We start from the raw sequence: 14,862 nt of genomic DNA on the forward strand, positions 1-14,862 counted from the left end.
GGAAATAATAATAATGAAATGTATCTTGACTGCCATTTTAATACAGACACAAAACCAACTAAATCTAGATGGTATATAAAAATAATCCTTCAGTGTATTAAATTATGTCAAATAACACCACATATGAATTAAAGATTCACCATCTGTGAACATTCACGAAAGTTAGACACACTTGAATTTTGTGCTTAAGTTATATTTGCATACTACAAATAATTTTGAGCATTTATTCCAGCAAGAAGTTACTGTAATTTAAAATCTTTCAAAACAGACGATAAGGTATTCCAACCAGAGATCACCATGTAAACAGCCTACTTGAAGAATAACATCCTCACCAGACTGATGATGTGTGTGATGTCCAGATGCCTCAGCAGACTGCCTTTGTTCACTGTCTGAAGAAGTAGAATGAGGGCTTTCTACGGCAGATGCTGCTGCCTGAGCCTGAACTGACACGGTAGAGGATGTAGAAGGTTGAAGAGGTTGTTCAGCTGGCATATCTACATCCATTGCAGTTTCACCCACTTCCAAATTAGGACTTGATGGAACAGTAGGAAGAGATGAAACATCTGGCTGATTTGTTCCACCTTCAAAAAAGCACACTTCAATGCAAACTCAAGTTTTTAAAAGATCTGTTTATTTATACTTTACATATATTTATGTCTGAGTGTTTTTGTGACATGCACCTATGTGCCTGCAGAGACCAGAAGATGTGGGGTCTCCCAGGACTAGAGTTACTGCCAGTTGTTAGCAGCTATGTGGGTTCCATGACTACTAACTACTCTTAACCACCTCTTAACTGATCTTCAGCCACTTCTCCAGCTTCAAACTCAAAATTTAAATGCAAAAAGACAAACACAAAACGAAACTCTACAGAAACGTTCTGAAAATACATACATGAGTGCACACACACACACAAAAAAAAAAAATTTCAGTGTACTAGCTAGTCTTATGTCAACTTGACATAAGCTAGAGTCATCTGAAAAAAAGGGAACCTCAACTGGGTAAATATTTCCCTAAGACTGGACTGTGAGCCACCCTGTAGAGCATTTTCTTAATTAATGATCAATGTGGGAGGGCACAGCCCATTGTAGGTGGTACCACCCTGGGTTGGTGGTTCTCAGATCTGTAAGAAAGCAGGCTGAGCAAGCTGTGAAGAGCAAGCCAGTAAGCAGCACTCCTCCATGGCCTCTTCCTCCAGGTTCTTGCTCTGTTTGAGTTCCTGTCCTGACTTCCTTCAATGATGTACAGTGATATGGAAGAGTAAACCAAATAAAGTCTTCCTTCCCCAACTTGATTTTTGGTCATCAAGCAATAGAAACCCTATCTAAGACACTCAGTATATCAATAGCCACTGGTGATTTGGTTCACTTAAGCAAATAGTCTAATCAATAGGGATAAGCATCAATGACATTCTTGATAAAATAATCAATATTGGACCAGTATGATGGTTAAGTAGATAAGGAAACTTGCTGGCAAGCCTGACTGAGTTTAAAAACTGAATCTCCCAAGTTGTTTTCTGACCTCCACATGCACACTCACAAATATATGAATATACATGCACACACACCAAATAGATAAATAAAAATTTTAAATAATTAAATTTTCTAATTATACATACATTTATCTTTAGAGTTTTATAGACTTCCATTTTCAAAGTGTATTGAAAATGGACTTAAAATTGGAAATCTTTTCTGTTTTTAATTAAGTTAAGAAACTGGATCTAGCGGGCTAGAGAGATGGAGCAGAGGTTAAGAACACTGGTTGCTCTTCCAGAGGTTTAGAGTTCAATTCCCAGCAACCACACAGTGGCTCATAGCCAACTATTATGAGATCTGGTGCACTCTCCTGGCATGCAGGCATTCATGCAGACAGAACACTGTATACATTTTTAAAAAGCTGGGACTAGTGCAATCAGAAGAGAACTATGACAACTTTGGTTACAAACCACAGTTCAGTTATCAGTTAGATAATATCAACAAAAAGTATCTTCCAGTTGCATGCAGTGATGCATGCCTTCAATCCCAGCACTCAGGAGGCAGAAACAGGTGGATCTCTGGGTTCAAGGCTAGCCTGGTCTACAAGACAGCTGGGCTAAACAGAGAATTCCTATCTCGAAAAACAAAACACCAAAACTAAAAAAGAAAACAAAAACAAATAATTATCTTCCATAAAGGTTTTTGTTTTGGTTTGGTTTTTGGTTTTTTTGCCAGCTTTCTAATGACTTTAACTAGTAAGACAAATTACCTCTGGGCCGAGGTCTTCCTCTTCCTCTACTGCTTTGTGCAACTTCACTTGCTTCTTCAAACCACCTTGATAACATATCAGACATTCTCTGCATCAATGACACGTTGGGACTTTGCTCTCCTATCACAACATAAATTTTATAAGTTTGGCAAAATGTCAGATCTTTAATAATACAAAGACCTACATTTGAAGGCCTTTAAAATGCTAGAAATTAAAAATCAAATCACCTACATGAATGGATCAAAAGTCATTAGGATTCCCATCACATCCACATGTGTGTACAGTAAGACCTTCAGGAGCTTGGGTTCTCATCTCCACCTAGGCCTGTTCTTAGGTAATTATTTCCCACCCCTGCTTCACCAATATGAAGGGTTTATGAATTCTAAGTGGAATACATTGAAGGACAGGCTTGCTTTCTCAATATAACATTTTTTTTTAAATGTAGGAGTACTCTTTCTGATGTGCACCTGTACGCCAGAAAAGGGCATCAGACACCTTATAGAGGGTTGTGAGCCACCATGTGGTTGCTGGGAATTGAACTCAGTGTTCTTAACCTTCGAGCCATCTCACTAAACAACATTATCATTTAACACAGACATTGAAGTAACCTTGAGTTTTTACCTCAATTTCCCTGAAACAATTCTTATTAGTTACTGTAAGTTTCAGGTATTTGATGAGATCAGGTCCATTCAGTGTTTTATGGCCTCAGGAATTTGCAACTAGCTGATAAAGAATGTATTTTGTCTTTACAACTTCACACTCCTCTGTGTTCAAATAAACAGATTAGCTTGCTTTTCCCTTTTATGGGCATTTTATTTTTTGCACTGTGGGAAATATTAAGAACATTTTATGTTCTTATAGTGCCAAGGATCTCAAGAGCATTTTAAAGTAGAAATATAAAAACCCAGCACTCAGGAGCCTGAAGGAGGAAGACTTGGAACTGTGACTTGTGTCACAGGCAGTTTCGCCTTGGAGGCCAGTGTGGACTACATAGCAAGTATGAAAGCAGTCAGGGGTACACAGTAAGGCCCTGGCTCAAAAGTCAAAACAAACCAAGAGTACAAGGTCAGATTTTAAAATGTAATAATTACACAATCATGTAATTATTTGGTTTATTTTTTGGAGACCAGGTTTCTTCAATCTATAGACTGGTCATAAATTTACTATGTAGCCCTGGCTATCCTTGAATTTAATGGGATTACAGCATATAAGCACCTTCACATATTATAACTTTATATTTAAGAATATTAAAAATACAATCAAGAATAATATACTTAGGAATATTGTTTTGATTACAAAAGGTTGAGTAATAATTAGAACAAGATTTTGGTTATAGATTCATTAAATAAAGTATATTCAGATAAAGTTAGATATAACTATGTGCATATATACGTATACATGTTTGTATGTGTACGTGTGTATATATATGTTAAATATACATATCCAATGATTCAGTCATTTCACTTCTAAGAATTTACCGAATGATGTGTTTAGACAATTTTTGCCAAAATATTCTTATTAAGATTTCATTATAGCATTATCAATCAGAAGAAAATATGGAACTAAGGAGCTGGAGAGACAACAGAGGTTAAGAGCACTTGTAACTCTTCAAAAGGATGCATGTTCAGTTCCCAGCATCTACAAGGGGGCTCACAACCATCTATAACTCTAGTGCCAGTGTATCTGGTGCCTTCTTCTGATCTCTAGCAGCACAAGGCACAGCCATGGTACACATACAGACAAGATTAATGTTGGGGGCCCTGTGAAGAATAGCAAGACAGCTTTAGAACTCATGGAATGTGGCCTGCCGGTTAGCACCAGAGAGGCAAGCCCCTGAGGACTATGTATCCTGAGGACTTCATGCTGTTACAAGTTTCACTCTTCTGGTCGCCCTCATGGTCACCACTTCCCTCATAATCTAAAAGTTGTATGAAAACTCTAAGGGAGATTCCAGCCCCTCACTGGGCAGTATCACTGGCACTTGCAATATCAGTGACTGATCTTTTCCAAGTATTGTTGCTGGAGCAAATCAATATTCAACCACCACCCATGAAAATAATTTAGAGACGTAGATTGTTAATAAAGTTAGATGAAAATGTTTTTGTTAGTGGCTTTGAGATAAAAATCTTGGGGAACAATTTGAAGTTCAGAAACGTACACTCTTGATAACTGAGCGAGGGGTTTTCAACAGCAGCCTGACCCAGTACTAGCTGGTGTGCTTTTCTTGCTAAAGCTAGGCTGGTGATTAAAGTGATGATTAATTTCTTGAACCTATTTGACTCTTGGCTTTCTGGTACATGATTTAATTAAAAATTGTTAGAGTAGATGTACACCCTAAGGATTTAAAGTAAAAATTACTGCTTTTTATATATAAAAATTAAGATTTGTGATTCTTAAGATTTTTATAAAATTAATTTTAAGATAAATAAGATGTTTAATCCTTTCTTTATAACTGCAAATTGCAGCCTGCCAGTAAGAGAAACTAGCTGAGAAAAATACCTTGCTTGCTTACACTTCATTAATCTATAACAAGTTGCTTAGATATAAATGTATGTGGATTCTTGAGAACATTTTTTACCTGTAACATGTAAAACGTTTGATCATGTCTCATTGTAATCATTCACTAGAAGAAAAATAAATGTAAGCACATTGTAATTTTTATATTGCTTGAAAGATTTTGCTGGGGTATATAAGCTGCAGGGGAAAAAATAAAGTTGTTGGAGCTCTGCTTCATCTACTACATGTGTGTATATATTATGTATATATGTAAAGCTGTTGGAGCTTTGCTTCATCCACCAAATGTGTGTTTCCTCCCTCTTTACCAGCCCCAGAGAGTCTTTTGCCCACCCCAGAGAATCAGGTTTTATTTCCTCAGAGAAAAGTCTGCTGAGTGTTCAATGGCTGAGTCCACACCCTGCCTTAATTTACCTGTCGTGTCAGAGCTGATTTATGACAATAAATAAACCTTTAAATACTTGTGTCACAAAAGCTGGCAAAAGTATAGTTACCGTCTCGCTCTCGTTCACTCTCCGGCCTTGCTCTGGGACCAGTATCTGACCAATCACCACGAAGTCTCAAGCGCTTAACTGGAGGCTGTCGTAACTAAAAGGTAATCATAAGGAGGTTCTATGTGACTCTCAAGGAACAAATTTGCTCTCAGCTTTTATTCTGGTGATGTGGATTGAATCAGGGCCTTGTACATCCAAGGCAAGTATTGCACCATGAAATTAATAATCCCCAGTCCTCAATTCTTACAGCATAATTTAATGGTGCATTTCCATCCCCCTGCTGTCTTTGAGTACGGAAATGAGATGCTGGAGCTACACATGAAACACTTCTAAATGCTGTCTCAGTCTTTTACAGTGGTCATGATGATGAATATCCACTGGTGCTACAGTCCATACTTACTATCCTCAATCTACAAACACAAACACAACTCTGAAACTGTACATATGTAAGCTGGGTTACTGGTGCTTGTCTGCAACTCCAGGTGAAGAAGACGATCACAAATTTAAGACCTACTTAAGCTATGTTTAAGAACAACCTAAGCAATTTAGTGGTACCTTTTCTCCAAATAAAAAAAAAGGGGAGGGAGAGGGGGAGGAGTACAATCGTTGTCTATAGGAGATACAGTTCTATGGTAGAGCACTTGCTTAAGTTTAATCCTCAATAACAGGAAAAGGATTAGATGGTAGAGACAAGAAAAGGAAGAAGGAATGAAGTATGGACAATGACTTCTAATCACTGTCCAGCTGACAGCAGGCAGTCAATCACCTTGACCACCATACAGTGGGTGCTAACATATTCTAAGTATTCTAAGTGCCTACACATACAACAATGGCATGGTATTTTTACCTTTTCCAGACCACTTCTCCAGGTCTCCCCATTATCTATTTTACCCCTCCATCACTTGCCTCAAACTTTCTCCATATTAAGCCATCGTTCTTAGCTAGTAACATTTTCTGCTACTTTGAATAAAAATAGAACTACCATATCCTAGCTATGCAATTCTTGGACATAGATCTTCATAGCCTTCCACAGAAATTATTTGCTCATCGATGTTTACTGCTGCTCTGTGCAAATGAACTGATTATGCACTGGTGGCATACAGACACAATGAAATATAGTTCATCTATAAAGAAAAATGAAATCATGGCATCTGAGAAGAAAGATGTGCCTAGAAATTACAATGTCAAACACAGAACATAAACTAAAACAAAACAAAAAACAAAAACTTAGATGTTCTGCTTCATACAGGAACCTAGTCTGATGTGTATGTGTGTATTTGTATACAGAGAGTGAGAGAGAGATAGAGAAGGGTAGCTAAAAACCAAAACTTTAGAAAGGAGACCGAGAACGGGTTATATTAGGTGATGAAGACTAGAGTATGAGCAAAAGGATGCATTAGTAATGCAAGCAGATATGAACCTAATTATTTTCTTATATTTGTAATAACATGAATTCACGTATTAACAGTGACAATAGTTGCATTACTTTCTTAATATACAATTATATACTATTTTTTTCAGACTTTATTCAGACGTAATTCACTTTATTTCTCTTGTATAAAAACCCTTATGTGGTAGCCATTGCTGGATCCTGAGTCCTCTAAACAGAGACTCTGGTATGGGTTTTCACGAGATGATCAGTAAATTTTTGATAAACAGACTTGGTTAACACAGTCTCTTTCCAGAGGCTAGGGTCAGGTGGCTGTAGGTCTTGGAGATGGCATCAAAGGTGGCCTTGGCAAAGTTGTCCAAGGTGGTAGTACAGCCATCAACAGTCATCAACATCAGTGATCATCAGTAGCTTCTTGGGCACAGGAGCAGAGACGATGCCAGTGCCTCTGGAGGCAGGGATGAGACCAAAACAGAGCCACGACGGCCTGTCACTCTGCACAAAACAGTGTGGGGCTTGCTAATCTTGTTCCCAGTAGCCTCCCCACACAGGATGATGGAAGTTTGGCTGCGGTGAGAGACCCTCAAATGGCAGTGGCTACCTCCTTAGTACGTAACACCAAGACCCACGTGACCATGTAGTCTCCAAGAACAACAAAAGCCTTGAACCTGGTCTGCTGGCCAGCCCAGAAAATCTGCTTCTGCACTGAGGTCTTTAGAACCTCATCCTTTAGGTATGCACCCAGGAAAAAGTCAAGCTCAGATTCTTTAATAGGCAGGGAGAACAGGTAGATTTCCTCCAAAGACTTGATCTTTATGTCCTTAACAAGCTGGTCCAGCTTGGTGAAGGATCCACCCCTTGTCTTCGGCTCTACACCTCCACATGCCCTGCAGCCTCGACTTCGACCACAACAGCAGACCCTCAGACCGCCACTGAATTCTCTGATGAAGCCTCCGTGAAGCCACCATACCTCCTAACCCTGGGCCCCTAGTCCTCCGGGCCCTCCCTCTGCACTGGCATCATCTGCCATTTGGTGTTTTTCCTGAAGAAGCAGCTTAATTTAAAACTTTCAAAAGTTGATTTTGACTAGGGAGATAGCTCAGAGGTAAGAGTATTTGCTGCATAAACATGAATTCAAATCCTTAAGATCTACGTACAAAGTTGGGTGTGGCAAGCTGGAACCCCAGTTCTTGGGGAACAGGGGAGTCAGAGACGGGAGATTGCTGGAGCTTTGCTGGCTTAAATGAAGGGGCCATTTTCTCAAGTTTAATACAGAGCTAAGTGTACAGTAGGGACCTGATAACTGCTGGATTAAGAATAGATGATCTAAATGTTAATGTTAACATTTTATCATAAACTACCAAATGAAAAATTATGGAAAATAAGAAGATAGCTCATTAGTTACATACACTAAACAACTTTTGATTGGTTAAATATAATAAGTATGACTTATTTTTATAACTCATACTTTAGAATTATTGTTTTTAATTTGGATAATTCAACAAAGCACACTAGGAAAAACATCTCCATAAAAATTATTGTTGGGGTTGGTCTGATGCTTGTGTATTGATGCTTGTTACTCCTGGGTACACCTATCCTTGGGTAAACCTACCTGACTGGCTGATTAAATGGCCTATACCTGGACAGGGCAGAATGGGGTAGGTGTGGCTAAGATTCCAGAGCTTTAGAGGACAAGAGAATCACAGGAAGGAGACAAGCCGAAAGAGAGGAGGCAGGAAGAGGCCATGATAGGTTATTGTGGAGAAGGAACCATGTGGCTGGGTCAGGAGAAAGGACTCCAATAATGGCTCGGAAAGGCCCAGATGAAGAATTCATAAGATTACGGATGAAAGGTAGTCCAGTAAGAATGGTTAAGGCAGATGGCATTGGATGGGAGCTGGGAGATAGATGGTGAGGTTATTGAGACAACGTAGGTAGAAATATCTGCCCGGCCCAAAGTAATAGGGCAATTATAAAATCTAACAGGTGTCTGTGTTTACTCTCTACAACAAATGATTCAGCATTAATCCTGATGAAATAATCATCTTTGGCTAAGGAGGCTAAACCAGCAAAGTTAGCCAGCCCACTTAAAACGTCTATGCTCTTCCAAGTTTTTTGTTATCTCTTAGTCACAGAGTTTGACTGCAACTGTACTTACCTACACATGTCTTAAGGGGAAATTACATAGCAACAACAAAATGACACAGCAGAATTCATTTTCACCCAGTCCAATGAACTCATAAATGGCTTGTCATTTTCCTGCTTTACATAAACTGTCACATTCAAGATCCTAAAATTCGTCTACAAAATAAACTTTTCTAATTTTACAGTAACAATTGTCAAACCAAATTCTGGAGGTTAGACAAAAGCCAGCATTTCTCAGGGACTTGTGAAGCCTGTTCCCCCTCTAGGGAGCTATTCCTTATCATTGGCAGAAAGAAAAAATGGCTATCTGTGGTGCCTGTTAGCATACCAGAGCATATGATGGCCTCCAGGCTCCCTCAGTATCACGAGTGCCTGCTGCACATTTCAGAGTCCACGCGGGCGTCCTGGTTGTTCTCACTCACCCCTTAACCTAAACTTCTCCAGTTCATGGGCTTCCCTTCCACCCACCCACCCAGCTGCTTTTTTGGCTATGCTCCTTTTGTCTTCCTCTCTTAGTCTGCACCTCTCACTCCTTTCATGTCCAGATGTAATCGGCTGGCCATGTTTAGTCTACTACTTTCTCTCTCTACTCTGGATTTTTTCCAGATGCCTCTGGCTGTTCTCTCTCCTATCGACAATAAAAACCTTCCCCTTAACCACACCTTGAAGCAGTCATGTTACTGGTATTTACACAACTGAATTTAGTTTTTCATCTCAGGGGTATTATACATTTGCTACTGTTCTTCCTTTAAAGGTACAAAGTGTTGAGAATACAGCTCAGTGCTTGCTTATCATGTGAAGCTCTAGTCCAACCCCTAGTACCACAAATCAAACACCAGAAGCTCATTAATAGACACCAGCTAATGCCAAACCACTATTAGTTAAAAATTAATTAATTTGCCAGGCAGTGGTGGCCTGTGGCTTTATTCCCAGCACTTGGGAAGCAGAGGCAGCCAGATCTCTGAGTTTAAGGACAGCCTGGTTTACAGAGACAGTTCCAAGGCAGCCAATGCTACACAGAGAGAGAAAAAAGAATTAAAAAAAAAAAAAAACATTTAAAAAGCCAAACTATAGAACAAGCATAGGTCATTGTAAAATAAAAAGGTCAAAGTCAGAGCTACAGAGATGGCTCGGTGGCTGGAAGAACACTTGCTGAGCTGCCAAAGGATAAGTCTGGTTCCAAGCACCCACACAGCAGCTCACAGTCTTCCATAGCATGCTTTTCTGGCCTCTGGCATGCAATGCATGCACATGATGTACAAACATACACACAAGCAAAACAATTACACATATAAAAATTTTCAAAATTCAATCTATAAACATTTTTAAAGGTCAACACGGCAGGCATGTTAGAAAAACCCTAACAAACTAATCCGAACATGTTCCCATGGCTGAATGCTGCCAAAATGTGCTATTTCCAGCTTTCCACGTTTATATTTTGGTCATAGTAATGCAAGTCTTTCACCTGCTTTTATATAAATGCTTTCTTGAACCTTTTCCCACTTTCTCATGTGTAGTTTATAAAATGTACCCATGGCTATTCTTACTCTGTAAAAAAGAGGCACAACTGAGAGAGAGTGGAGCTGCTGCCTACGTCTGAAAATGGTAAGGGGTGGCATTTGCTGCATGAACCCACTCAATCCCTTACACATTTATCATCACATTTTCCACTCTCTTAATTGACTTGTTTCCAAACATTTACAAAGTTAGAAGTTTTGTATTATATATTTCTTTTAAAATTAGCTCATTTTATTCCTACTGCCCTATATAATTTATTAGCCTATTCTTTCATGTTCCCTAAATGATTAAAAATCATCAACTCTTTGAAAATCAATGTATTTACTTACTTATTTGAACACTTAAGTCTTTTTCTTTTCCTGTTTTTGGAGACATCATCATAAACAGACTAGGCTGACCTTGAATTTACTTGACTAAGGACAATCTTAAACTGATCATCTGTCCTGCCTTCTCTTGGGAATTACAGGCATCTCACTATGAAAAAAAGTCTAGTTTTGAGTAAACTTACCTCTTCTCGTCTCTCCTCTGCAGAAGGAGTTTTAAATTCTCGTGCGGTATCATCTTTGGGGTCAAAAAGATAGATGTAATCTGAAGAGTAACTAACAAGGATCTCTTGACCATCTTCACTGTAACACAGCGATGTCACTCTGCATGATTTATTACTAAGATGAGAAGGGATAAATCGAGCAACCATTCCAGTAGTTCCTCGACCTGCATAATTCCCTAAATGATAGGAATTTATTCAAAATTAATAGTTATAAACATCTTAAAAACTCTTATCATGAATTATGAGATATATGAAATAATGTAGTAAATTAAACCCAAATTATCACTTCCTGTATCTATAAGAGGTTTCCTTAACAGTCAAGAATTTATAGCAAACAAAAAAGAATGGTATAGAGATAGCATACGTTCCAGCTCTTTTGCTATCACAAACAGCAAAAGCAAATTGAGAAGTAAAGGTTTAGTTTGGCTTATACTCCAAATCACCATCCATCACTGCGGAAAGTCAGGGCAGGAACTTAAGCAGGAACAGAGGCAGGAACATGGAGAAAGGCTGCTTACTAGCTTGCATCCCCTGGCTTGCTTAGCTACCTTTCTTACACAGCCCAGGCCCTCCGACATCAATTACCTACAAGCCAATCTGACCAAGACAACTCATCATTTCAGATACCCTCCTGCCAGGTGTGTCAAGCTGACAAACAGACACACCATATATAAACAAACACCACGTAGCATCACTGAAAATTTCAGATAACATGATTTGCTGAAATATCATTTATTAATAGTTCATTTCTGCACTAAGGCACTTTTCATTCAATTAAGATCACTTCTGTAACAGGAAACCTAACACTGAATACACTCTAATTGCTTATTGGTTACTTACTTATTGAATCACTTATTTATTTTAAAAACTATTATCTTTTTTGTTTGTTTTTCAAAAAATATTTCTATGTATAACAGAGCCCTGGCTATCCTGAATATCCTGAACTCACTTTGTAGATCAGGCTGGCCTCGAACTCAGATATCTGCTTATCTCTGCAGCTGGAGTGCTAGGATTAAGGGCATGTGCCAACACACCTGGCCGTTGTCTGTTTTTTGAAGAAATGATATTATCATAACCCCTTTAAAATAAATATCCTCATTAATAGAATTTATAGGTGCCAGGAAATTAAAATCAGTTCTTGCTTTCAATACAGAATTCAAAATATTAATAGGCTTAGGGCACAATATATACAACTCAACACAAAGATAGTCTGAAGATGAAAAGAATGTGCAATGTAAGAAAATCATTTCCTATGACAGAGCCCTTTATTATTAAAAAAGTTTTGAGATTTTTTAAAATTTATTTTTACATGTATGAGCATTTTGACCACATGTATGATCCATGTGTATACACTGTCCACAGAGGCCAGAAGAGGGCACTGAATCCCCTAGAACTGCAATTACAGGGGGTTATTAGCCACCATGTGGATGCTTAGAATCAAACACAGGTCCATCTCTCCAGCCCTCTTGCATTCTTTAGAGAACACACCACTGAAGATTTTAAGCCCCAATTAGGTTGAATGTACTGAGATTTCTTCCTAGCCTAGTAATATTCTATATAATTAAATCAGTAATGAGAATATCTAAATTAAAATCATCAATAACTACTGCAACTGAGGTAAGCCAAATAAGTGTTTTTGTTTATCAGTACAATTGTTCAAGGCATACGTATAATACACTAAAGATCTCAAAAAGATTATGTATTTAAAGATAATTTAATTTTAAAAAAAAAATTCTGACTGTTTTCCAAAAAAATGAAAAAGGTCTTCCTGAATAGGCAACATTGTTCTGACTCCGTTAAACAGAACTTCTAGAATTAGGTTAAAGGTAATATGCTATTATTTCTGCTGCAGCTTTTTGTGATAGTGGAATGCCCATGTTAGGCCAGTATTCGACCACTGAGCTACACCTCCAGTCCTTGGCATTTTGAAACCCTGTAACCTGGCTGCAGAGTTGAGACTGGCCTTGAACTCGTGATTCGCCTGCCTTAGTCTCCCCAGTCCTGGAGTAATAAGCATTGACCATCATGTCTAGTTTATAATCCCATCTTTAACACCTCTGGTAGTCTTCAGTACAATTTCGTATGGTAGAGGAGAGTTAAATTGGCTCACGAATGCTAGATTCTAAGGATCACAAAGCTGTGTAATCCTCAATAGCTGAATCTTGTCCTGATAAAAATGTAAATTGTTGTACTTTGTTGAGAGCAATAACTAAGCCTATAATTTCATATTATCTTACCATTTCATGCAAAATGTGCATATTCAAATTGACAGGACTCCTTATCACAGTCTAAACGAGAAAAGCTCTCAGCATGTAAAAGCCCAAGCCTGAGGAGGGGGAGGGAAGGTGTGTGGCGCTGTCTCGAATGTAACATAGCTCTTGCATTCATGAACTCACAGTAGCTGTGGTTACCTGCACAGAAAAGCCCACTGAGAGTCTAGAACTAATGGAAGAGTGGCCCATGAGGCCCCACTTCTACATAAAGAACTATGGCAGTTAATGGGCTAGGGAAGGGGAGCAATTTTTCTCCAGAGGTAGCCACTGGTAAGTTGCCCACAATACAGTAAATATGCCACTCGTACACATATGCTTAAGTAACTCTACTAAACTCAACAGGCTAGTGAGGGAAAAAGACACGAAAGTAGGAAGGACGTGTTAGAAAAAGAAGGGTTTCGGGGGAAATGGGGGGAGGGTAAGACGGAAGAATGCAGGGGTGGATATGATCAAAATATATAAATGTATGAAATTGTCTAAGAAGTAAAATTTATTAAACACAGAACAGAAAAGCTCTCATCTAGTATTCCCTCCCATGTGATTACTACTGACTTGATACTTTCTACCCAAGTCTACCTCTAATTTCAGAACAAATGTGAAATGTGTATTTAGTACTCATTTTGTATAAATGTACACACACATGTAAATATGTGTGATCTTTGTAGTTGGACTTGGGAATCAAATAATATGTAGCATACATTTACGTCTGCTTAGAGTGCTGTGACTATTGCTGCAGTACTGAATTTCAGTCTCATTTTGTAACTGCACTGGCAGCAAAGGAGATAGTCTAAAGAGAGACACTTGTGTCTCCCTCTGTGGCTTTAAGACTATTAAAACAATGAGTCCTAAAGAACTAGAATTTCCCCAGGACTGTCATGCTGGCTGCAGGATGGGCTAAAGCCCTGATGACAGTTAGAGGAAGAACATGAGTTCCTAGCAGAGATTTTACATAGTTCTGCCTAAGCTGTAAACCCCTAAACTTCCTAGTTTTAGCTTCAGCCTTTCTATAGAATACTACTGCTAAAAAGAAAAGGCAGAGAGAAAGTAGGAATTCTCCCCAAAATAGAGTCTCTTTCTTTTTGAGCCAAGCTCTCGTGTAGTGCATGTTGGCCTCAAATAAGAATGACTGAAATTCTGATCTTCCTGCCTCCAGTGACAGAGTGCTGAGATGACAGCCATGCAACATTACGCCTAAAGAGTATTTAACAATTAGTAAAATATTTCTTAGAATAATATATGTATTTAAATAACATAACAAAATTAAAAACCATGCAAATGTAAAATACCATAAAAATTTATTTAAACAGTCTCAAATTTTGCTTTTTCCTCACCTGTAGCTCTTGTGCCCAGCATTCGCCGATCATAAATCCGTACTGAGCTATCAGAGCAACCCACAGCAAGGTAATATGGTACCGGGGGACAAATAGCCACAGATGTGGCAGCACGCCGACAGTTGATTAAAATATCCTGCAAAAGACAGACACAAGACCATGTACATATAGCTATGTAGAAGTGAATACTTTTAAAATACTTTCTACTTAATTATAAGAAAATAATCTACCTCAGACATCCTAATTCAGTCAGTAAAAACAAGAAGGGAAAACAATACGGTTTTCTTGTGATTTACTTTTTAAGACTGTTAAAATTTATTTCTAACATATTTACCCAACAGGGAAATACACAGTATTACTCCTATTATATACTCTTACAAAGTTCATAATTTTAACATCTGGGTAGCTA

General features: G+C 38.4%; 1 protein-coding gene across 2 annotated transcripts in view; it reads right to left on the reverse strand.

Moving 5' to 3' along the window:
* Dcaf6 (DDB1 and CUL4 associated factor 6) overlaps positions 1 to 14,862 on the reverse strand; it is a 99,782-nt gene that overhangs the window by 58,710 nt on the left and 26,210 nt on the right. For both annotated transcript variants that reach the window (XM_021631081.2, XM_021631074.2), the window contains exons 6-10: positions 14,454 to 14,589; positions 10,811 to 11,025; positions 5,250 to 5,343; positions 2,242 to 2,361; positions 333 to 581 (exon numbers count right to left, since the gene is read on the reverse strand). In XM_021631081.2, the coding sequence (XP_021486756.1) occupies positions 333 to 581; positions 2,242 to 2,361; positions 5,250 to 5,343; positions 10,811 to 11,025; positions 14,454 to 14,589 (814 nt within the window). The remainder of the gene's footprint in view (positions 1 to 332; positions 582 to 2,241; positions 2,362 to 5,249; positions 5,344 to 10,810; positions 11,026 to 14,453; positions 14,590 to 14,862) is intronic.

The sequence above is a fragment of the Meriones unguiculatus genome, chromosome 11 (assembly GCF_030254825.1).
Source record: "Meriones unguiculatus strain TT.TT164.6M chromosome 11, Bangor_MerUng_6.1, whole genome shotgun sequence".
Classification (NCBI taxonomy): Eukaryota; Metazoa; Chordata; class Mammalia; order Rodentia; family Muridae; genus Meriones; species Meriones unguiculatus.